Source organism: Marmota flaviventris, chromosome 11, assembly GCF_047511675.1.
Source record: "Marmota flaviventris isolate mMarFla1 chromosome 11, mMarFla1.hap1, whole genome shotgun sequence".
NCBI classification, from domain to species: Eukaryota; Metazoa; Chordata; class Mammalia; order Rodentia; family Sciuridae; genus Marmota; species Marmota flaviventris.
This window is the reverse complement of record NC_092508.1, coordinates 5,975,054-5,998,764: the sequence shown is the minus strand read 5'-3', so window position 1 is coordinate 5,998,764 and position 23,711 is coordinate 5,975,054. Positions and strand designations below refer to the sequence as shown.

Genomic DNA, 23,711 nt, shown 5'->3' with positions numbered 1-23,711 from the left:
GTCAAATCTGTTGGCCAGGATGGATTTCCATTGTTTGTATTTGCTTTTGGCTCTGTAACCCTTGGCTTGGGGGTTGGGGGTCCTTAGGCCCAATGCATCTGTGTTCCTCACTTAGCTTCCAGGCTTCGCGCCTGGGAAACACAACTGGTTGTAGTACATTTCAGCTTTGAGTCGTCTGGTACATGATGGGCTCAATACAATTTGGGTATTGACAAAATGTGCATTTCTGTGGTGGAGGTGCTAGAGTTCTAAACTAGAGATTTCGGTAATTGGAGTTTAGTCTTTTTAAAAAAAATTTTTTTATTTGTTCTTTTTAGTTATACATGACAGTAGAACGTATTTGGACATATCCCGCACACATGGAGTATAACTTCCCATTCTTGAGGTTGTACATGAGGTGGAGTCACACTGGTCGTGTATGTATGTATGAACATTGGATAGTTATATTCCTATTCATTCTACTGCCTTTCCCATTTCCATCCCCTGTCTCTTGGGGTTTAGTCTTGACTGAACTTTGGAACTCTTGGTAGGAGTTTGAGAGTTGATCCACAAGCTGGACTGCTGGGGAGATGTCCCACTCTGCAGGATGTCTGGATCTCTAGGGTCTCTGATAAAATCCACTTTTAGGGAAGAGGGATGGCACCTCCACAGGTTTCAGCTTCACTATTATGAATACTAATTACTGGGTATCTGCCGCGGGGTACAGATGCTCCTGTGTGGTCACTATAGCATCAACAGCAAAAGTAGCTTTCTCCCGTGGGATCCAGAGCCTGAATGGCTCAGACATAATTTTCTTCATGCCTAATTCAACCTCTTAGGTTCAGGTGCCTTCTGGAAATTGTTTTAAGTTGGCTCAGGCGTTCCCAATCTCCTGTCTCTGCTCGAGGTTGCACTGCCTGGTGGCGGCCAGAACTAGTCTTACTGATTATCCTTGATCACAAATGAAGGCTGGTCTTGCTGTCTCTTACCTGGCTATTTATAGAGTGTATAGACCTCCTTGAACTTGCCTTGAAAACCTAGAGCATGCGTTCTCAATGGTGTGATGTTGCCCCCAGTGTTCTCACTGGGATGAAGGAAGTTCTACATTTATATATGAAGCATGGACATGTGGACAAGCACTGTGCTATTCAAGTTTTGTTGGGGGAACACTTAGGGAAAAATGGCTAAAAAGTCTCCTTAAGTGGGTACTAAGACTGCTGCTACTACTACCAACTACTATTAATAGTTGAGAAATACTGGTCTGGAGATATACAGTATTGAGCAATGACTAAAGCCACACCACTAATATCCATCCAGGTACTTTCCCAAAGCGATTGCTGATTGGAATTTTAGGAAACTCTATTAGTTGCTACCCCAAGACTAGGAAACCAAGGCCAAGACTTTCGTGTTGGATGTCAGCAGAAGAGCTAAGAAATTTGAGTGAATTCCTCTTCTTGAGGTCCCCAGATTTTCTGAGATTTCTGGACTTTCTACCACATGAGGCATTCTCCAGAACTCTCGTTCCTTAAGCGTGCCTTTTCATATCTGACCCTTGCATGACGGTCCAGGTATGGTCTTGGTGCACAATCCATCTATCCAATCTCATCCTAAGGCAGGTTATTTTAAATGGTGCCAAATTTTGCCCACGTAAGAATCAAAGGAGAGGAAGAGACACGTTTCTGGGTCTCAAAGTTCCCCCATCAGGGTGAAGAGCTATTTGGGGTCTTTTAAAAGGGCAGTACTAGTTGTGGGGAGGACTGTGTGTGTTGACCATTTGACACCTGCCTTGCTGGCTATTGGCCAAAACTGGGAAGAGAACCCATTTGTAAGTCGCATGGACCGGGCCGGTTGGATGGGTGGGAGGGAAGAGGGAGACATGGAGGCGGAGACCTGGTGGTTGGAGGTTGGTGGTGGCCGTCTCTGGATGGGATTCTGATGGAGAAGAGAGGGAGGGAGAGGAAGTGAACACAGGGTGCTGGGGCAGGGCGGGGTCCTTCCCAGACAGACAGGGCCTTCCCACCTGCCTGCTTCTCTCCCAGATCTCCACCCAGCGCAAGATCAACATTTACAACATCCTCCAGGAGATCATCCAGCAGGAGGGGGAGCTGGAGGAGCCGTGTGTGCAGAGGCTGGTCTCCGTTGCCTCCAAGGAGATGAGGGAGATCTCCGAGGTAGCTGGCTGGGCTCCATCATGCCTCCCCCCCACAGCCCAGGAGCTGGGGCCTCTGGGGGGCTGGGGATGCCCAAGGCCCTGGGGCAGTCACTTCTGGGTCGGGGCTGGGTGGGGGAAGGCTGAGCCCGAGCCAGGAGGATGGAGTGGGCGTGGGATCGTAGGGGTTTGTGAAGTCCTCGCCACAGGTGGCCCCCGTCCCATCCCCTGCAGGTGGAGGGCTACACAAAGGCAGAGGTGGCCAGTGACACGCTGGTGGCTCTGTCGCGGAACCACTTCAGCCTGGTCATGTATGAGCTGCAGCACCACCTCAAGCCCCTCCACCTCACGGACGAGTTTGTCGTCGTCACCTTGGCCAAGCTGGCCAATGGCAACGGTGGGTTGGGCCCAGTTTCTGCCCTCTGGGCCCCGGTCCTTGTGTCTCCATGGCTCTTTTCTTTCCTCGCCTTTTCCTCTCCGTGGCTTCTGTGTCTCTCAGGTTTTAGGACTCTCGGTCTCAGCCTCTCACTTCTGTCTTATCCCTGCCCCCCCTTTTCCTCTCCCTGCCTCAGTTTTTGTCTTCCCATCTCCATTTCCCTCTTTCCTTCTCTCCCTCCCTCTCCTTTCACCCCTGCGGTGGGCGCTGCCTCAGTGATGAGTAGAACACCCATGGCCCTTGTCCTCAGGAGGGGCCGTAAGCAGGCAAACACCTCCTACCAGGAGCTGAAGGGCATGACAGGGAGATCCTAGTGGCCGTTGGAGACCAGGGTGAGGGCAGGGGCTCTCATCCTGTAGGGCCTCGGTGGGGAAGCCATATTTAGGCAGAGACCCGAAAGACGAGAGGAGGTCTGGGTAAAGAAGAGGGTAGAGGAGAAGATTCCACGTGCAGAGGAACACTATGCTCCAAGTCCCTGTGGCAGGAAAGAGCTTGAATTATCTGAAGAACCGAGACTTGGCTGGGGCTGGAGTTGGGAAGCTGGGGGAGATGGGCACAAGTGAGGGGAGAGGTAGGCAGGGCCCGGTGGCCGTGGGCAGTCTGGACTTTATTTGAGGACACCGGAGCTTCTGAAGGGTTCCAAGCAGCTGTTGTCTGGTGACATTTGGGTTCCGGGATGACCATGCTGGCTGGAGTGTGTCTGGAGGTGTGATAGGAGGTGAAGGTGGCTCGGGCTGCCATGCCCTCGGTGAGCGGTGGATAGTCGTGAGACGGCCCTGGCAGGTGGGACGTGGAGGTGCATTGTGTGGGGGGAGAAGGCCCAGAGGGGCCAAGCGCTGTGTGTCGGCTAGGTTTGCTTCCTGAGATGCGAAGCACTAGAAGAGCAGGAGGGCTCCAATTAAGAAATGTGGTTCTGAGAGATGTCTCGACAGAGAGGCCACGTGGGCAGCTGACTTCGGGATGTACAGGTCAGAGGGCAGGTCTGGCCTCTGTTCCCAGCAGCCTGTGATGGCAGGTGGCATTCAAAGCCATTGGGACCCAGAGAGTAAAGGTAGAGCGGGAAGAACTGGGGACAAGGACCCAGCCTGGAGGAGCCCAACATGGAGAAGCCCTAGAAGGAAAGGGAGGAAGGTGGAGTCCTGAGGCCTGTTGGGGAGAGCACACTGCTCCTCAGTTCCGACAGCCCCATCCAGGTGGACAACGTCCTAAGTCCAAAAATTCACCTAACCTCCCGAATACCGTGGCTTAGTGACACAGGGCACCGTAGAGCTTGGTTGTTTCCCCTGGTGCCTGTCAAACCGACTGGGAGCTGCTGGTGGCCTGTGGCTCCCAGCATTACAGGAGAGTAGTGCCCCATGTCACTAGCCTAGGAGAAGGTCCACTTTCAAAACTGGAAGTACAGATTCTCCTGAATGCCTGTCACTTTGTACCACTGTCAAGTCAAAAGCCGCAAGTCCTTGCAATTCAGGAAGGGCCAAAGCACCCCATGTGTCCACTTCTGCTGAGAGGGCCAGTGGGCGAGGCTGGAGGAGGCGCAGGAGTTGCCTGGGTGCTGGGCACGGAGGCCTGTGGGAGGCCAACAGAGGAGGGGCTGCAGCCGGGCGGCCGGCAGGGGCACGGAGGGGCCTAGGTCTGTGGATGCTGCTGCCAAAGATCCCGGAGAAAGGGAGGCCCCGGGGGACGTAGGCCTTTTTACTTCATTATTATCAATATACATGGTTTTTATTGTTCCAAGTCTGAAGAAGTTGGCGGGAGGTGCTGTCAGTGTGGGAGGCGGGGCGGGGCTCGTAGGGAGGGACAAGTCCTCCTGGAGGATGACCCTGTCACGGGTCCCCTTTCTTCCATCTCTCTACACTTCCTCTCTACACACCCCGGGGACCCTCCGTGGGGCCCGATGTGCTCCAGGAGCCTGGACCGCGCCTCTGCTTTTCCCCTGCTTCTCTGTGGTGCTTTGGGCCCCTGTCCCCCGCCTCTCGTGGCGCGCTCTGCCCCTCCCTCCCCTCCCTCCCCTCCCTCCCCTCCTCCTGCCTGCCTCCTCCTCCTTCCCCACGTCCAGCCCCCTCCTTTCACACAGGGTGGAATCCCACGCTACTTCCTGAGGCCCCAGGAGGTACGGGTTCCCTGGATCTGGAATGTCAGGGACTGGAGGCGGTAGGCAGTGGGACTTTCCTCTCGGCCTTGCCCTGGCTCCGCCCTGCAGTGACTTCTGTGACCTCTGTCCCCATCCCGCAGTGTTTGAGTTCATGCCATACATGGGCATCACTCTGGCTACCATATTCACGATGCTGAGGCTGGCCAACGAAGCCAAGATGCGCCAGGTGATATGTAGCGGTGCGTGTCCACGTGTGTCTGTGGGTCTGTCCTGGTCAGAGTCAGGGAGGGGGACGCAGGGTGAGGAGAAGGTAGAGGAATCTTGAGCAAGAGGTAGGTTCTTCATTTCCCCAGACATTTGCTCAGTCTCCTGTCTGTTTGGCCTCTGATGGGTCTCCTGGGGTCAGGTGGCTGAGACACGTGGAGGCCTTTTACAAGACCATGGCATAGGGAGTAGAGGCCGTCGTGTGCCTCTGTAGCTTGCTCTGTGGTTCAGCATTTGAGACCAGAGAGGGGGTGGACGTTCAAAGAAGGGGACGTCAGGGGAAACCTCTCTCTTTAGGTTAGACTCGGTCATGTCTTTAATGCAATTTAAATCTGATCAGCTTGCCCAGAGCACGGATGACTTAACATTTATTTTCTTGATGATCAAGAAAAGGAGGGTCGAGCGTGTTTGCTGGGCTCTGCATGGGAATCCCCAGGACGTGGGAAGAGAGTCGTATTCCAGGCCCCACCTCAGACCCTGCCTCAAGGGCAAGGGGCTTGGACACCCCTGTGTGCTCGACTGTCACCCAGGTGGCACAACTGGGGAGCCAAGGGGGTGAGAAGGGGGTGAGAAGGGGGGAGGGTCTCAGCAACCCAGAGATGGGCTAGGAAGATTTGGCTCTGCTTCCGGCCCCTCTGGCCCCATCCGCCACCTCTGCTGCCGGCAGCCATGGAGACCTTCTGTGAGACAGTGCAGTTTTACCTGAGGCACCTGGAGGACAGCGTGTACCCCGTGATGACCGAGGAGCAGTTTGCTCTGAAGCTGTTCCCCATATACCGCTACTTCGTGACCGTGTGGCTGAGGCACCACAACCCCGAGGTGAGCTGTGCCCTTCCAGGGCACCTGTTCCCCTTTGCCACACTCAGCAGACTGGGCTGGGAAGTGCTGAGGGACCCCGGGTCCAGCCTCTCTAGGGTTCTCTAGGGGCTAGAGAAGCTGTGACCCGCGAAAGGGCAGAGCTAGCCACGTGGAGGGTGCTTAGCCGCATGGACCCACCTAGCTTGCTTCGTGAGCTGGACCCTGTAAAGGCCCCTGAGAGACGTTAGATGTGGGCTCCTTGCTTCAGTGCGACGTGCGGGTGTCCTCTGTCTTGTCCGCAGGAGCTAGTTCCACTCTGACTCTAGGGACTAGGACTATTTTAACGAGGAAACTGAGGCCCACAGAGGTTCTGTACCCACCCGAGGTTACCTGATTGTAGGTGGGACCCCAGGGTAATGTGGCCATGCTGTACTGTCCCTGCAGCCTTGGGTCCCACTCTGCCTCAGGTCCGTCCTCCTCTGTGTCCTTGGAGTCAGTGGGTGGGGCTGAGATCACGGGCCTAGCTGGGACTTTGGGGACCCCATTTCCTGGGCAGGTGAAGATGGGGGTTGTCAAGTCCCTGAAGCCCATGCTGAGCCTCCTCCTGCCCAACGATGAGCTGCGGGAGCAGGTCTACGACTACATCCCCCTGCTGCTGGCCGAGTACCAGGGCAGCCTGGAGGCCATCTTCATCACACAGGTGAGGCAGAAGGCCCAGGAGGTTTGGGTCCCCAAGTGTCCAGGGGAGTCATCTGGGTGGAAGGTGAGGACGCACATATTTTGATGTCCTATCAACAGACCCCACATCTGTACCTACAAGGGGCTGAGGAGCTTGGTGCTTGTCGGGTTTATGGAAAATGAACTCTGTCATTCCAGGTGGAAGGGACCAGCCCTGAAGGGTCTTGGAAGGCCCTAGGGGACCATGGCCTTTGTGTCAATTTAGTAGGACTGCTGTGATTAGGAATCGCAAGGGTCTTGGGATCCTTAACTAATTATGTCTGCAAAGACCCTATTTCCAAATAAGGTCACATTCTGAAGTTCCAGGTGGATGTGGATTTGGGGAGGACACCATTCAACCTGCAGCAGCCTTTGGCGCATCTGAGATAGAGATGCTGCCGGGTTCCAAGCGGAGGCATGGTCTGGGCTGACGGCTACTGTAAAGGGGCCATTCATCCACAAACAAGGCTGGCACTTAGCTGCAAAAGCAAGAAGCAGAAATGAAAGTGATGGAAATGGGGAACCATCCATAGATCTTTCTAGCAAAAGGAAGATGAACAGGTCTGAGTGATGGGTTCAGAATGTGCTCAGCACAGGCACTTCCCAGGCTTCACTGTGCCTGGGAATCACCTGGGCCTGGTGGGGATTACCAGCGGGTCTGTGTTTCTAATTAGCCCCTGGGGAGGCTGGAGCCACCAGTCAATGGCCCACAGAGTAACAAGCACCTAGTCTGACCCTGAGTTGGTAGAAGGCCACCTGCAACCATTTGTCCATCCATTGCAGGTTTTGAGACAGATTCTGGAAGTGTCGGTTGTCACCAACACCCCCATCCCCCAAATGCAGCTAAACCCCATTTTCTCGGAGCTGCATGTGCAGGTGAGTCCGGCAAGCTCAGCTGCGACCTCAGGGTGGGTCTGCAGGAAGCAGCTGCAGGAGGTGGCCTCGCCCTGGCTCACTCTTGAGCCTCCTGCATCCTGCGGGGTGCAGGCACAGTCAGGCTGGGCTGCCTGTGTCTCCTGCCCCTGAGAGCTCCCCTGTCCTCCCTGCATCCCCGTCCCCAGGTGTGCACCAAGGCCCCAGCCCAGCATCAGTACAGCAGCCAGAACCTGATGGAGATTGTGCACTGCTTCATAGCCCTCGGTGAGCCTCGGCCACAGGGCCCTCGCCCCTGCCCGCAGGTCTGCCGGGAGCCTCACCGAGTCCCAGCAAGGCCAGAGGGAGTGACGAAGGGGCTTATTCCACTCCACAGCTCGCTCTTACCCCAAGGAGCTGATGAAGTTCTTCTTCAGCCAGATGGAGGTGGGTAAGGAGGCCATCCGCGTGGGGACACTGACCCTGATTCGGGCTGTGGTGAGCGCGGAAGGTGAGCATCAGTGGGCAGGTGGGGTGGCAGAGGGGGTGTGTGTGCGTCTGGGCCACTGCCTCTGCCCCTTAGAGACACTGCTGTGGCCCCAGGGAGCCATGTCTCTTAGTGGCTCCTTATTTTTCTAACTGTGACTCTAACCAGCACTCTGGCCCACCCCAGCCTCTGAGTCTGGATTTCCCGATGGACCTTTAAAGGGGATCCAAAGGCCAGATCTACAGTTTAACCACACCTGTGGGCATGACCACAGTGGCCCATGGATTCCATGCCTACCCTTAACTTCTTTCTAATCCCTGAGCCCCAATTCCAAACCTGGCCTTGGTATCAAGGTAACAGATCTCCCCACCAATTCCCTACTGACATGGCACCTCTGAGTTTGAACAAAGTGCCCTCTGGGACAGCGTGTGCCTTGAGGGTACTTAATGGTTGGAAGAACCGCTTGGCCTTGAAGCTGCATGCCTCTGTGCAGTGCAGACTGTGGGCTGGGAAGTGCTGAGGGACTCCGGATCCAGCCTCTCTAGGGTTCTAAAGTAGGTAACTAGATGTGAGGCACCTTCACCCACATTAAACCTTCTCTCTTAAATAAATGCAAATTTAAGTAACAATGAGATCCTGTTTACCTAGTCCATGGACAGAGATGCTAAGGATGACGGCTAGAGTTGGCCTAGGCATTTCTGTAAAAGACCACATAGCAAAGGTATTTTTAGTTTTGTAGGCCTTATGGACAAGCGTCTCTCACCTCTGCCATTGTAGAGTTAAAGCAGTTGTAGACTGCTGAGCTGGCCACGTTCCAACAAAACTACACTTACAAAAAGATTAGACTGTAGGCTCTGCTTTTCCCATTCCTGGTCTAGGCCAACAAGAAACCAGCTCTCCATACTTCATTGGAAGAGATTTTAACTGATAATGGACTGTGGATGGTCAATCAAATCAGGGCCAAACCTTGGGCTCAATAATCTAGCATTTTGTCAATTATGTGAAAGAAATAATTGCCAAAGGTGATTTGACATGAATGTCCATTAAAACATTGTGCTTAAAGCAAAACTTCAGAAACAGCTGCAGTGTTTTTCTGCAGGGAATTTTTGGAATAAATTACAGTGTATCTTCATAATGGGATGCTATACACCACTAAGAGGTGGAGTGGGTCCCTAGTTCTCCATGGCAAAGCTGCTCTGTCGGTATTAAGCACAGCATCACAGTGCGGGGCAGGGCATATGCCATGGCCTCGGGTGCACAAAGGAGATCTGCTCTGGGCACACTGACCCTGTGAAGAGTGGTTGTCTTTTATTTTAATTTCGCAATGAACATGAACAAATTTCCCGTTCAGAAGAAATAGAGTTTCCATCTTAGAGGCGAAAACCTGAAACTGTGCCCTTCTCTTACCTGCCACCTTCTACCTGCCCTGGTTTCCTCTTTTCCTACCCAGTGGTGACTAGGTGACTCCAAGCCCTGAACGTCTTGTTGTACTTCCTTTCCAGACGGCTCCAGGACCTTCTCTTCCTTGCCTCACTTAATCTTCCTTCTGTATCTGGTGTCAGTTGTCTGACTCGCACACACGCACACAGCCCCATGGTGCGCTGGGCACGGTGTTGACACGTTCCTGCTCACAGTGGCTCTGTGCGGGTCGCACTGTTCTCGTTCACACACAGGCACAGAAGGGCTCAGCAGTGCACCTGAGGCCACACAGCTGGACTGTGGTGGAGGCAGGGTTGAAGCCAGGCAGCCTGGCACCAGTCCACAGTCTTCACTGCTGAGCTTTGCCGCCCTGTGTGCCCAGGGTGGTGTGCCCGGCTGCAGGGATTCAGGGCAGGGTTCACGCTCTCGCGTGGAGACCTTGCCTTAAGGAGAGGGTACCGGGGTCAAAGGAGGCCTGTAGCCAAGGGGACAAGGTGTGAACCGATGCCGCCTGGGCCTCAAGGGAGGGTGCTGCTGGGGACGGTATGAGGAGATGCTGTGCCCAGAGGGAGCCTGGCTAGAGACATTCTAAGAAAGTGTCTTTGGGATGTTGGAAGGGATTTAAGGGGAGGTGACAGGGAGAGGCCACCTGTCGTCTCCCTGAGCCACCAACCTCAGACCGGTCTTCCTTTTTCAGACCCCAAAATGAGTCTTAGGACCATCTACTTGGCCATTCGGGTGGTCAAGAACACCCTCTCTGATGCACGGTCCAAGGTAACAGGGCAGGAGCCTGGGAGAGATGGCACGAGGGGACCCCGTCAGGGAACCAGCTCTCTGGGGTGGAGACCTTGATGGAAGCCCCGGCTTCCCACCCAGTCCTGAGTAGGCCCAGAGGAGAGGGTGGCAGATAGAGCCGGCTCTGCTCAGAGGCCCTGGTGGTCACTGAGGAGCTTTCAGGGCCGTGTCTTGGCACGGCCACCAGGTTGGAGGAGAGCCCAGCTGAGCTGCACTGGCTCCAGCCGCACGGCGGTGTGGCTTTGGGAAGAGAGCCACAGAGGACCCCTGCCCCCAGGAACAAGAGCTGGGACCACAGCCCCAGCTCCAGGGCAGCCTCAGCCACTGGGGGGGGGGGCAGCTCCTGTCCAGCTGTGGGCTGGGAAGGGGTAACTAGGATGGGGGGGGACAGCACAGAGGTTGTGAGGGAGATGGGCAAGGAACACGGGTGTCAGGAGAGGAGATCTTCAATGCCTGGAGGCTTCCAGGGGGAAAGTGCTGGCTTTCCTTCTCCTCTGCGTAGCGAGTCTCACTGGAGTAAGCCCAGAGAGCTCAGGATGAAAGACGGACCTTCCCCTCACCCCCCAAGACCCCTAAGATGGGCCACCACATGTCAGAGAGGGTGGGAGTAGGTGTGTCTCAACACGGGCACACCGCAGGGTGGGTCCCCCAGATGGGATGAGGCGTGGTTGCCAGAGTGGGCAGGAGCCAGGTGGCTCCTGAAGCCCCTTCCAGCCCTTAGCAGTGCCAGTTCCCAGATGTCTCACCCGACAGGACTGGGTACTGGGTGCTGAATTCTTGCCCTGGGGCCCTCCCCACACCAGCAAACCGTGGCCCTGTTCCCCTCAGGTGAGGATGGCTATTCTCCGCATCATCGGCCAGTTGGCTCTGTCAGGCTACCAGGACCGGATCAAAGGTTGGGGCCTGAAATACGTGTCTGTGCAGCTGACCCTGTCCACCTACAAGCTGGTGAGTGACCCTGACATGCACACCATGGAGCAGATGGACTTTGGAAATGCCTCCAAAGCACTGAGCATGAATGCTACTTTATGGCTGTGTTTACGACGCAAGGGCATAGGGGCACAGTAAGCCCAGAGGTCCAGGTGTGTGCAGGAGACACACAGGCAGGAGACCTGTGCATAGCAGGGAGCATCCGGGAGACCAGTGTCTGGGCATGGATTCCCCAGGGGAGTAAGAAGACCACCCCTGAGACCACAGCAAACCTCTGCTAGCCCTCCAGCAGGGGCCCTTCGTTCTGTCTTCCAGACAAATCACCGGGACAACTTTTATCAGAGGGACTTGGAGGAGAAGATGGTCCACAAAGTCACCATGGACACCGTGAAGATCATAACCTCTTCTGTCAGTGGCATGACCAATGTGAGTCCACTCCTTGCCCAGCCAGCTGCCATGGTAGAGCCAATGGCTCCTGTCCGCACCTGGAAGACTGGAGAGGAATGGGCACGTGGTGGCTCTGCACTCTCACCTCTTCCATGCTCACTGTCTGCAGCAGCTGGGGTTTGGGGGGGTCTTTGTCTTCCACTTGCCTGAGCTCTTTCCCTTCAAAATCCAATTCCAGAGCCATGTATTTTGTGGGTGTGTTTGTGTATGTGTGTAAGGAAACAGTCCATGAGCATTTAGCAAGTTCCTGCTGCGTGAAAGACGTGAAGGTACAGGCTAGGAGGAGGACTCAACATGATCACAGGGAACCCAGAGTTATAGAGAAACAACTTTCAATTGCAATGAAATGTGACATAGCAATAAGATAGGAAAAATTTACTATAAAAGCATCAAGGAGGGGATGTAAATCTGACTGTCACAACTGGCAAGCACAGCTGAGTCATCTGCCCAGCATGCAACTCCAGAGGATTTGGGGTCAGGAAAGGGGCCTAGACAAAGACAGCGTATGGGTGTAGGTCTGGTATTAGGCTGGCAGGCAGGGTGTGAGACAGCTCTAGCTGGGTGAATGCCACTGAGACCCTCCTGACAAAGGCCGGGCTGGCAGGAGTCAGTGTAGGCTGAGTGTGTCAGTGGTGTCTGAGGCCAGCTCTGGGGAAGTTGGCTGGGGCCTATGCTGTGCATGTAGCCTGCCAGTCTTGGATGGCCATGGGATGCCTCCAGCTGGTCCTGGGTTCCTTTTCCCCTGCCCACCCCAGGAGTTCTGGGTACGGCTCCTGTGCTACATCATGGAGACAGACTACACGGAGGCCTTGACACCCATCTGCATCAGCCTCACGAACCTGGCCGAGCGCCAGCTCCACAGCAAGGACGCAGAAGCAAGCATGAGTGGCAAGTGCAAACACGGTGAGCAGGAGCCCTGAGCCCGCTGGTGGGACCTGGCTGCTGGGTCTGTTCCTTGTCACCCTTCCCCAAGTCCCCTCAACAAAATTCTCTAGGAAGCGCCCAGAATGCACCTTGCCATATCTGAGGAGGTGTTGGAGTCCTGTGGAACTTCCTCCTGGTAGCACACTCTTCATGTCCCCATGTCCCCAGTCCACACCCCTGGCCCAGACCCCACCTTGGGGGCCTCCTATTCAGGCTCTCTCCAGGTGTGGTCTTTCTGGGTCTCTGTTCTGTCTGACCTCTCTGAGTCAGATAGAGGGACTATAGTTGTTCATCCAGGTCTTCTGTAAACTGACCCCATGATGGTCCACCCCAGGGTGGACACTGTTAACACCAGACTTTCGGAAAAGCAGCTATGCCCATCTACTATGGATTGCTCTGTCCCCCTCCCTCCCACTTCTAGTGCTGAGGGGGCTGCTCTCACGGGCTTGGGGCTTCACAGGGATGGCTGTGACTAGTGATGTTGGTAATTTAGTTAGGCCTTCAGGATCCATGGTCTGCCTAGCTGGCCCCCTGAGGTCTTCCTCTTGGCCCTTTTAACTTTGGGACTGGGTCCTCTCCTGGGCTCCAACACCTGAAACTTCTTAGCAGGCCTGGCCCCTCCCTTGTTTATCCATCCAAGTCCCGTGAGTTTGCTTTGCATGGGCTCATTGACTCCCAAAGCCTGCAGGGGTCCGGACGGGTGGGAGCAGGCTTTCTAATTACTGCTGGCTCAAGGGAATCCAAGGTTCACAATAGGGGCCAAAACACTATCATGGCAAGTCTGGTAACCATTGCAACGACCACCCAGGGGTAAGGTCTGATACAGTACCTCCTGCACTCAGCACATCAGCATGAGTTTCCCTTGTGCTGAGTCAACTATAATGATGTTCTTTATTGGAAAGTCCCCTGTGCTGACCCAGTTTCTGGATGGAGTCATGCTGGGAAGGCACCTCCCAGGGTCAAGTCCCCCTCGGGGTATGTGGGCATGTCCTGGTATGGGATGGACAGCCTCAGTTCAAGTTGCATCTCCTTCCTCAGTGGACCTGCCTGCACCTCAGAAGCTGCTGGCCCGTCTCTTGGTGAGTGGCTGACCTGCACATGCCCGGGCCTGGCAAGGCTATGCCCTGTGGTGCCTCTCTCTTGAACTGTTCATTCCCTGAGCCCCAGGAGCAGAGAGCCAGGGTGCAATGAGGGAGCTGGGTGCTTAGCAGGACAGAGTGTCCCAGACCCCTATTGTCCCTGTTGGGGTGAAGTGGCAGGGGCAGTGTGCTCAGATGGCCAACCGAGCTTCCTCTGTCCAGAGCATCTCCAGGACACTATCAATGGGCTGCCTGCCCCTGGGGGTGAGGGTGAGGGGTCTGTCCTGTGGATATAATCCATGCTCCACTGAGGCTTGGGGTGGATGAGGAGGCCAGGCCTGGCCTCTCTTGCCCCACCCCCATCAGCATTCTCTGTAAGGGCCTCTCTGTCCTGGAGATCCTTGGACTCTGTTTGAAAACCGCCCACCTTCACCTCCACTTACAGTGAGGGCATGAACCCCAAGACGGAGGGAGGTGTCAGGCCCTGCTGCGCTCATGACCTGGTATTTTGCAGGTGCTGATGTCGTCACCCTACAAGGGGGAGGGCCGTGGGATCGCTATGCTGCAACTCCTGAGGACCCTGAGCCACAGCATTGCGCCCACCATGGCCAGTGTGTGGGAGCAGGAGATCCCCCTGCTGATCCGGTACCTGGAAGGTGAGGTGCCCACCTCGTGTGTTCACTGGGCACAGATTGCACGGCTTGGGCACCAGGAACCTAAGCTCCAGGTGGACCCACGTGGCCTACTTTGGTCCTGAGAGCTGGCCAAGGAGCGGGAGGTGGGGAGGGAAGTGCTGCTGGCCAAGGGCTCCTGTGGAGGCCTGGGGTGGCAGCAGGGTGCTGACCAGGGACGACAGAGGGGCAGCCCGTGCCACCAGCTGTGTGCCCCCACAGAACACACAGAGTTCACTTGGAATCAGAAGGCCTGGGAAGACAAGCTCATTCAGGTAAGGGCGGCCAGGCTGCTGAGACCTGGATGGGTGGGAGAGCCAGTGGATGGGAGGGCATTGGTGGGGTTGGACGGGGAGGAGAGCTGAGGAATGGGAGGGCATTGGTGGGGCTGGGCAGGGAGGAGAGCTGAGGAATGGGAGGGCATTGGTGGGGCTGGAAGGGGAGGAGAGCCAGTGGATGGGAGGGCATTGGTGGGGCTGGATGGGGAGGTGAGTGGAGGAATGGGAGGGCATTGGTGGGGTTGGACGGGGAGGAGAGCTGAGGAATGGGAGGGCATTGGTGGGGTTGGACGGGGAGGAGAGCGGATGAATGGGAGGGCATTGGTGGGGCTAGGCAGGCAGGAGAGCTGGTGGATGGGAGGGCATTGGTGGTGTTGGCTTGCGAGGTTTAGGGTCCCCTAAAGGACATGTTCTCCTTCTGTCAGAGAAGACTTGGAAAGCATAATGTCCCTAGCTATAATCTCTCATCAGGGAGACCCCAGAGAACCCAGCGCCTGGGGATGCATCAGTGTGGCATCTGTCCTGCCAGTCCCCAAAGGCACAGCCATCCCCTACCCACAGACACCAAGTATTCGTGCTGGATTGGGGCTCCATGGACTGTGAGCGAGAGATTTGAGGAAGGATACCCAGAGAGGGCAAGCCATTACTCAAGATCATACAGCATTCCCAGGGCCCAGCAGGGAGCAGGGCTGGTGTCCATGCATCTTCTTTCTCCCCAGTTTCTGAGACTTTCCCTCAAGACAATGCGGGGGACCAGCTGGAGCCTGCGCCTGAGCAAGGAGCTGAACAACCAGATCGGGAGCTTTGATAGCCCCTCTTTGGAAAAGGTTTGTCCCCACAGCACAGAGCATTTGGATAGGGAATGGGGAGTGCAGAGGGTCCCCACGTGCGGGAGACCAGCAGGACCCTGGCTGTTTGTAGTTCCTGGGAGAAGGGGCGGTTGGAATAGTCCAGGGAGTCTTAGTTTTTTGTTCTGTTCCATCTGGGTCTTTGATTTGTTTATGTTCCAGATTCTGGTTGGTAATCACATGAAAAATGATTTGAAAATCCTTTTTTTGTACAAAACTAAACAATTGTTGAAAGAAATCAGGGAAGGTCTCAATAAGTGGCAAGCACCTGTGTTCACAGACATAGGATTATAAAGATGGTGATTCTCCCCAAATTTATGTACAGATTCAACTCCTCCATAATCCCAGGTAGCTTCCTGCCCCCTCGTACACTGACGATCTAATCCTCAGATTCATGTGAAAATGCAAGGGGCCCAGAGTAGCCAACAAAACTTACTTCCTGATTCCAATCTTCCGACCCAGCTGCAGTAAGTAAGACAGGGTGGTCCTCACATAAGGATAGACAGGAAATAGCACTGAGAGTCTAGAAATAAACTCTCACATTTATGGTGAATAGATTTTTCAATAAGGGTGCCAAGACAATTCAACAGGCAAAGAATAATCTTTTCAACAAATGGTGCTAGAACAACTGGATGTCCACGTGTAAAAAGAATGGAATTGGACCCCTTCCTCACACCATACACACACACTAGTTGGCAAAAATAAGAGCTGAAAGTGTAAAATTCTTAGAAGAAAACTTAGGCATAAGACTTCATGACTTTGGGCTAGGAAAGACCTTCTGAGATAGGACATCAGAAAAGAATAGGTGATAAGAGAAAGAAAAAAATAGAATGAGCATCATAAAAATTAAAATCTCTTGCACTGAAAATAATACCATTGAAAGGATGACCCACAGAATGGAAGAACATATTTGCAAATCAAACATTTGTACAATGTGTGCACACACACACACACACTTGTGCATACACACACACACACAGCAACTTATTAATACAAAGACAGGTCAACTAAAAATGAAAAAGGAATGTAAATAGACTTTTCTTCAAAGATGATGTATATATGGCCAGTAATCACATGAAAAATGTTCAAAGTCACTACTACCATTAGGAAATAGAAATCCTAACCACAAAAAAATGTCAATTAATACCCACTGGGACAAAAGAGAGATGATAATGCGTTGTTGTCAAGGGTGGAGAGATGGAACCTTCATATGTTGCTTTGTTTGTTCCTGGGGGGGATATAAATTGGTGCAACAGCTTTGGAGCATAGTTTGGCATTTTGTTAAAATGGTAAATACATAGTTACTATATGATGTAGCAATTCTACTCCTAATCATTCACAGCTAGAAGAAATGAAAACCTATGTCCACATAAAACTTATACATTAATTGTTCATTGTATCAATATCCCCAAGGTGACAACAACTTAAATGTCCCTTAGCGGATGAACAGATAAACGAAAATGGTACATCTATGCAATGGAATAGTATTCGGCCGTGAAAAGATAGGAAGTACTAATACATACCACCTCTAAAGTGAATCATGAAAACAAAGAAGCCAGATGCAAGGGAACACAAAGGACCATGTGTTCAATGATTCTATTTATATAAAATGTTCAGAATAGACACATTTCGAGGTTAAAAAATAGATTTGTGGTTTTCAGGGGCAGGAGGACTTTGGAATGACTACAAATGGGTATGGAGTTCATTTTGGGGTGACAAAATGTTCTAAATTTAAGTAAATATGTGATGATGGTTGCACAACTCTGAATATACCCTTGAATTTATATGCCTTGGATGGATGAGTTTTATGGCATATGAACTGTATCTCAATTTAGATGTTTTAGAAAATGTTTTTAAGTTACCAACACAAATTCTATTTGTTAAATATGTTCTCTTCCTAATTGAGTGTGTAAAATAACAGCAAAGTGTGCCTTACAGATTTCTTCCACTAGCTGAACACTGTAGCTTTGTAGGCATATGGTTAAGTAGGATGATTTAAAGCCCATTTGAAAAAAGTTGTAGGTGGCATTGAATAAGCAAGTGCATGAAGTTCAACGTGCCACAGTAACTCAGCTAGCCCAAGCAAGTAAATATGTGAATAAACAGATTTTTAAGAAGAATTTCAGTGGCTCAGATAACTTGAAAACCCAACTAGATACAACATAATAAGGAACCCCATGGAGACCCTCCCTGTCCTCCCTCTCCTGCTGACATTCCCAGGAAGCAGGGAGTAGATGGTGACAGATGTGTACAGCCAGTCCTTTCCCAAAATTAATGTGCAAAAACCAAAAAAAATCATCTTTCCAATATGCAAATATAACAGCAAAATAAAGTGAAAAAAGACTCCATTCAAAGTCCCAACATGATGAGACACATAAACAAATAAAATCAGGGGCATATGAGCCAGGCATGGTGGCACACGCCTGTAATCCCAGTGGCTTGGGAGGCTGAGGCAGGAGGATCATGAGTTCAAAGCCAGCCTCAGCAACTTAGTGAGGCCCTAAGCAACTTAGCAAGGCCCTATCTAAATAAAATATGAAAAGGGCTGGGATTTGGCTCAGTGGTTAAGCACCTCTGGATTCAATTCTGTGTACAAAAAAAAAATAGGGAACTTGTGACATAGGTGGAACCAGTGTGACGAACAGTGGTGAGACAGGAAGTGACGAAGACCTGAGCCAGCGAGACGGCTCCTGTAGCTCCTGTGCTCGAGCAGGAGCCTCAGTGTGCAAAGGGGTCCACCTTAGTTTCCACTGAGCAATGGTGTCACTTACTCCCAGTCAGAGTCCTTCAGGGGGCGTTGGTGGCAATGTGACGCCTGTGCAGGCGATTCCACGTTAAAGCTGAGGTTGGGGCTGGGCTGGGCTCAGTGGATAGCGCTCGCCTAGCCGGGGCGAGGCGCTGGGTTCAATCCTCAGCACCACATAAAAACAAGTCAATCATTAAAGTCGGGATGTCATCTGCAACTCTAAATGCTTTTCTAAGAAAGCCGTGCTGTCCCCTGGCTCTCTTGTGCACTGACGTCTTTGCTGTGTTCGGGGAGAAGAAACCCTTCCTCCACGTGCTTTCACACATTCTCAGGATTTTCTTTCATTTCTTCACTCAGGTGACCTTGGAAATATTCAATCAGGTGAACCTCCACTCCCCCCTCCACCTATTATGAATCAGCGTCTGCATATCAGAAGGAACATTTGGCCTTTGGATCTTTGTGCATTGGCTTCTTTGACTTAGCATGGTAGTCTCCAGTTCCATTCTTTTACTGGCCAATGACATAATTTTGTTTTTCTATATGGCTGAGTAATATTTCATTGTGTGTATGGGCCACATTTTCTTTATCCATTCATCTGTTGAAGGGCACCTGGGTTGGTTCCATAGCTTAGCTATTGCAAATTGACCTGCTATAAACATTGTTGTGGCGGCATCACTATAGTATGCTGATTTTAAGTCCTTTGGGTATAGACCAAGGAGTGCGATAACTGGGTTAAATAGTGGTTCTATTCCATGTTTTCTGAGGAGTCTCCATACTGCTTTCCATAGTGGTTGCACCAAATTGCAGTCTCACCAGCAATGGATGAGTGTGCCTTTTCCCCCACATCTTCACCAGCATTTATTGTTATTTGTATTCTTGATAATTGCCATTCTGATTAGAATGAGATGAAATCTCAGAGTAGTTTTAATTTGCATTTATCTAATTGCTAGTCATGTTGAACAATTTTTTCATATGTTTGTCTGTCGATTGTATTTCTCCTTCTGTGAAATGTCTGTTCAGTTCCTTTGGCCATTTATTAATCGGGCTATTTGGTTTTCTGGTGTTAAGTTTTTTGAGTTCTTTATATATCCTGGAGATTAGTGCTCTATCTGAGATGCAGGTGCCAAATATTTTCTCCCATTATGTAGAGTCTCTCTTCGCATTATTGATTGTTTCCTTTGCTGTGAAGAAGCTTTTTAGTTTGATACCATCCCATTTTTGATTCTTGATCTTACTTTTGTGCTTTAGGAGTCTTGTTGAGGAATTTGGTCCTAAACTGACATGACGGAGGTTTGGGACTACTTTTCTTCCAGTACGCACAGGTCTCTGGTCTAGAGCCTAGGTCCTTGATTCACTCTGAGTTGATTTTTGTGCAGGATGAGAGATAAGGGTCTAATTTCATTTTGTTACATATGGATTTCCAGTTTTTCTAGCAGCATTTGTTGAAGAGGCTATCTTTTCTCCAATGTATGTTTATGGTGCCTTTGTCTGCACTTATGCATTTATGTGGGTTTGTCTCTGTGCCTTCTATTCTGTGCCATTGGTCTTCATGTCTGTTTTGGTGCCAGTAACATGCTCTTTCTGTAACTGTTGCTCTGTAGTATAGTGTAAGATCTGGTGTTGTGATGCCTCCTGCTTTACATTTCTTGCTGAGGATTGCTTTGGCTATTCTAGGCCTCTTGTTTTTCCAAATGAATTTCATGACTGCTTTTTCTATTTCTATGAAGAACATCATCAGAACATTAATGGGAATTGCATTAAATCTGTATAAAGCTTTAATTTAATTTAATTGCATTAAATCTGTACGGTCATTTTGACAATATTAATTCTTCCTATCCAAGAAGACTGGCAATCTTTCCATCTTTTAAGGTCTTCTTTACTTTCTTTCTTTAGTGTTCTGTAGTTTTCATTGTAGATGACTTTCACTTCTTTTGTTAGATTGATTCTCAAGTATATTTTTTTGAGGTTATTGTGAATGGAATTATTTTCCTAATTTCTCTTTCAGTTGATTCACCACTGATGTTTAGGAATGCATTTGATTTATGAGTGTTAATTTTATATCCTCCTACTTTGCTTAATTCATTTCTATAAGTTTTTTCTAGTGCAGTTTTTGGGTCTTCTAAATATAAATCATGTCAGCAAAAAGGAAGAGTTCTTCTTTTCCAAATCATATCTCTTTAATAGAGTTTCCAGGACTATGTTGAATAGAAGTGGTGAAAGAGGGCAGCCCTGTCTTGTTCCAGTTTTTGGAGGGAATGCTTTCAGTTTTTCTCCACTTAGAAAGATGTTGGCTTTGGGTTTAGCATAGATAGCTTTTACATGTTGAAGTATGTTCCTATCATCTCTAGTTTTTCTAGTGTTTTTAACATGAATGGATGCTACATTTCGTCAAATGCTTTTTCTGCATCTATTGAGATAACCATGTAATTCTTGTCCTTAAGTCTATTGACGTGATGAATTAACTTTATTAATTTCCATATATTGAACCAATCTTGCATCCCTGGGATGAACCCCACTTGATCATGGTGCACCAACTTTTGAGTATGTTTTTTTTTTTTTGTATGTGATTTGCCAGTATTTTATTAAGAATTTTTGCATCTTTGTTCATCAAGGATACTGGTCTGAATTTTTCTTTTTTTGATTTATCTTTGTCTGGTTTTGGTATCAGGTGATACTAGTCTCATAGAATGAGTTCGAAAGGGTCCCTCCTTTTCTATTTCATGGAATAATTTGAGGAGGATTGGTGTTAGTTTTCCCTTGAAGGTCTGGTAGAACTCAGCTGAGATTCACCTGATCCTGGGCTTCTCTTTCCTAGTAGGCTTTTGATGGCATCATTGCTTGAAATTTCATTGCTTGAAATTGATCTATTTAAATTTTCTATGTCCTCCTGATTCAATTTGGGTAGGGCATATGTTTCTAGAAATTTGTCAATGTCTTCAAGATTTTTGGTTTTATTAGAATATAAATTTTCAAAATAGTTTCAGACTATTGTCTGTATTTTAGTTATGTCTGTTGTGATATTTCCTTTTTTATTGTGAATTTTAATGATTTGAATTTTTTTCTCTTTCTCTTCATTAGCTTGGCTAAGGGTTCATCAACTATATTTTATTTTTTCAAATAACCAATTTTTGTTTTGTCAATTTTTTTGATTGTTTCTTTTGTTTCAATTTCATTGATTTCAGCTCTGGTTTTAATTATTTCCTGTCTTCTACTGCTCTTATTAATTTGTTCTTATTTTTCTAGGGCTTTAAGATATAATGTTAGGTTATTTATTTGTTGACTTTCTATTCTTTTAATGAATGATCTCAATACAATGAGCTTTCCTCTTAGCACTGCCTTCATAGTATCCCAGAGATTTTAATATGTTTTATTGCTGTTCTCATTTACCTCTATATTTTTAAATTTCATGCTTGATTTCTTCTGCTATCCATTCAGTAACATGCAATCTAGTTTCCAGGTGTTGGAATAGTTTCTATTTTTTATTAGTGATTTCTAATTTCATTCCATTATGATCTGATAGGATGCAAGCTGTTATCTCTGTTTCTTTTTATTGTTTGTTTTTTTGTATTTGCTGAGAGTTGCATTGTGGCCTAAGATATGGTCTATTTTGTCATGTTCCTCATGACAAAAACACTCAGGGTCACTCCAGGTGAACTGGGTTGCACGAAATAATCACATAAGAGACAGAGATACTTTTTTCTTTGGGGTCCTGTGACAGCTTCTCTGACCTTAAGGGTCCAGAGAAAGAGAGAGAGAGTGAGCATATGCTGAACCATTTTATTGAGGAGAAACCATTCAAATAAGGCAAGGGGTCAGGTGTCAGGGGGCTGAATCTAGCTTCATGATGTCTGCTGTCAGCAGATTGACTGACATCTAGGAAGGCCACACCCAAAGGCAGAGCAAGAGAAGGGAACACACAAAGGGCGTTTCCATGGAACATTCTATCCCAAACAGAGCAAAGGGGTAATATTACAAAGGAACAGGTGAGTGTAGCTCAATCCATGGGTGACCCGCCTACATCTGAAGACACGCCCTCAAACTTCCCGGACCAGGGCGATGTCCAGGTCACTTCAAGATGTAGTGACAGTCAGAGCCTCTCTGCTCCAGGACGGAAAGAGCAAATAATTCAGAGTGGCTCCCCACACTATTTTAGAGAAGAATCGTGTGCTGCTATGAAGGAAGTGTTTTCAATCATTGATGGATGAAATATTTTATATATGTCTGTTTAGTCTAAATTATTAATTGAATGATTTAGTTCTATAGCTTCTTTATTTAGTTTTTGTTTGGAGGATATATCCAGTGGTGAGAGAGATGTTAAGGTTACTCAACTATTTTTGTGTTGTGGTCTATCTAATTCTTAAAATTGAGAAAGGTTTGTTTCATATATATATACACACACACATACACACACACACTCCATTGTTTAGGGCATAAATATTTATGCTTGTTATGTCTTATTTATGTATAATCCCCTTAAGCAGTATAATGTCCTCCTTTGTCCCTTCTGATTAACTTTGGCTTGAAGTCCATTTTATCTGATATGAGGATAGACACCCCTGCTTGTTTATGAGCTCCATGTGAATGGAATGTTTTCCCCATCCTTTTACCTTTAGTCTGTGGATGTCTTTGCCTATGAGGTGAGTTTGGAAACAGCATATTGTTGGGTCTTGTTTTTTAACCCAATCTGCCAGCCTGTCTTTTCATTAAAAAGTTTAGGCTATTTACATTCAATATTATTATTGAGATTTTATGGTTTTTATTGCCTGTCATTTTGACTGATCTCTGGTTTTTAATTTGAATTAGTTTTTCTTTGATTGACTATTCTTCTAGTATAGTTCCTCCCTTTGCTATTTTTCACTTTCATTTTTCATTTCTTCTTCATGAAATATCTTATTGAGTATATTTTGTAGTACAGGCTTTCTAGTTGTGAATTCTTTTAACTTTTATTTAACATGGAAGGTTTTTTATATCATCAGCAATTCTGAAGGTTAATTTTGCTGGGTACAGCATTCTTGGCTAGCATCCATTTTCTTATCATTCCATGACCACCTAGCTTTGAGGGTCTGTGTGGAGAGATCACCTGACATCCAGATTGGTTCCCCTCTATATGTGACCCATTATTTTTCTCTGGCAGCCTTTAAAATTCTAACCTTGTAATGTATGTTAGAAATTTTCATAATAATGTGCCTTGGTGTGGATCTGTTGTAATTTTATATGGTGTCCTATAAGCCTCCTATATCTGATTTTCTACTTCATTCTTTAGGTTTTGGAAATTTTCTGATATTATTTCATTGAAAAGTTTGTGCATTTCTTTGGTTTGTGTCTCTGAGCCTTCATCTGTCCCAATAAACCTTAAATTTGGTCTTTTCAGGTTATCCCTATTTCTTGGAAGTTCTGTTCATGGTCTCTTAATATCTTTTCTCCATGGTCAACATTGATTATATATTTTGTCTTCCTTCATTGCCTAAAACTCTATCTTCCAAATGATGTAATCTGTTGTTGATGCTTTGCAATGATTTTTTAAATTTGGTTTATTGATTCCTTCATTTCAAGGATTTCTGCTTGATATTTTAACAGCATCTCTATCTCCTTATTGAAGTGATCTTTCACTCTTTTATTTTCTCTCTGATTTCATTCCTTACAGCATTCTTTACCTTGCAGATCAGTTTACCTATGTACATTCTAAACTTCTTCTCTGATATTTCTTCTACTGTGGTGTTGATGTATTCTGTTACTGGAGTACCTTGGTTTGTTTGGGGTGCTTTTCATATTGTTTATGTGTCTGGGTCTGAGGTAATAG

General features: G+C 48.9%; 1 protein-coding gene across 1 annotated transcript in view; it reads left to right on the top strand.

The window, feature by feature from the left end:
• Mroh2a (maestro heat like repeat family member 2A) overlaps nt 1-23,711 on the top strand; it is a 59,578-nt gene that overhangs the window by 8,585 nt on the left and 27,282 nt on the right. The window contains exons 3-18 of the mRNA XM_027956208.2: nt 2,019-2,150; nt 2,363-2,525; nt 4,797-4,895; nt 5,588-5,739; nt 6,275-6,418; nt 7,219-7,311; nt 7,497-7,575; nt 7,685-7,798; nt 9,891-9,967; nt 10,817-10,936; nt 11,234-11,344; nt 12,121-12,268; nt 13,328-13,368; nt 13,883-14,024; nt 14,262-14,314; nt 15,037-15,144. Of these exons, the coding sequence (XP_027812009.2) occupies nt 2,019-2,150; nt 2,363-2,525; nt 4,797-4,895; nt 5,588-5,739; nt 6,275-6,418; nt 7,219-7,311; nt 7,497-7,575; nt 7,685-7,798; nt 9,891-9,967; nt 10,817-10,936; nt 11,234-11,344; nt 12,121-12,268; nt 13,328-13,368; nt 13,883-14,024; nt 14,262-14,314; nt 15,037-15,144 (1,776 nt within the window). The remainder of the gene's footprint in view (nt 1-2,018; nt 2,151-2,362; nt 2,526-4,796; nt 4,896-5,587; nt 5,740-6,274; nt 6,419-7,218; nt 7,312-7,496; nt 7,576-7,684; nt 7,799-9,890; nt 9,968-10,816; nt 10,937-11,233; nt 11,345-12,120; nt 12,269-13,327; nt 13,369-13,882; nt 14,025-14,261; nt 14,315-15,036; nt 15,145-23,711) is intronic.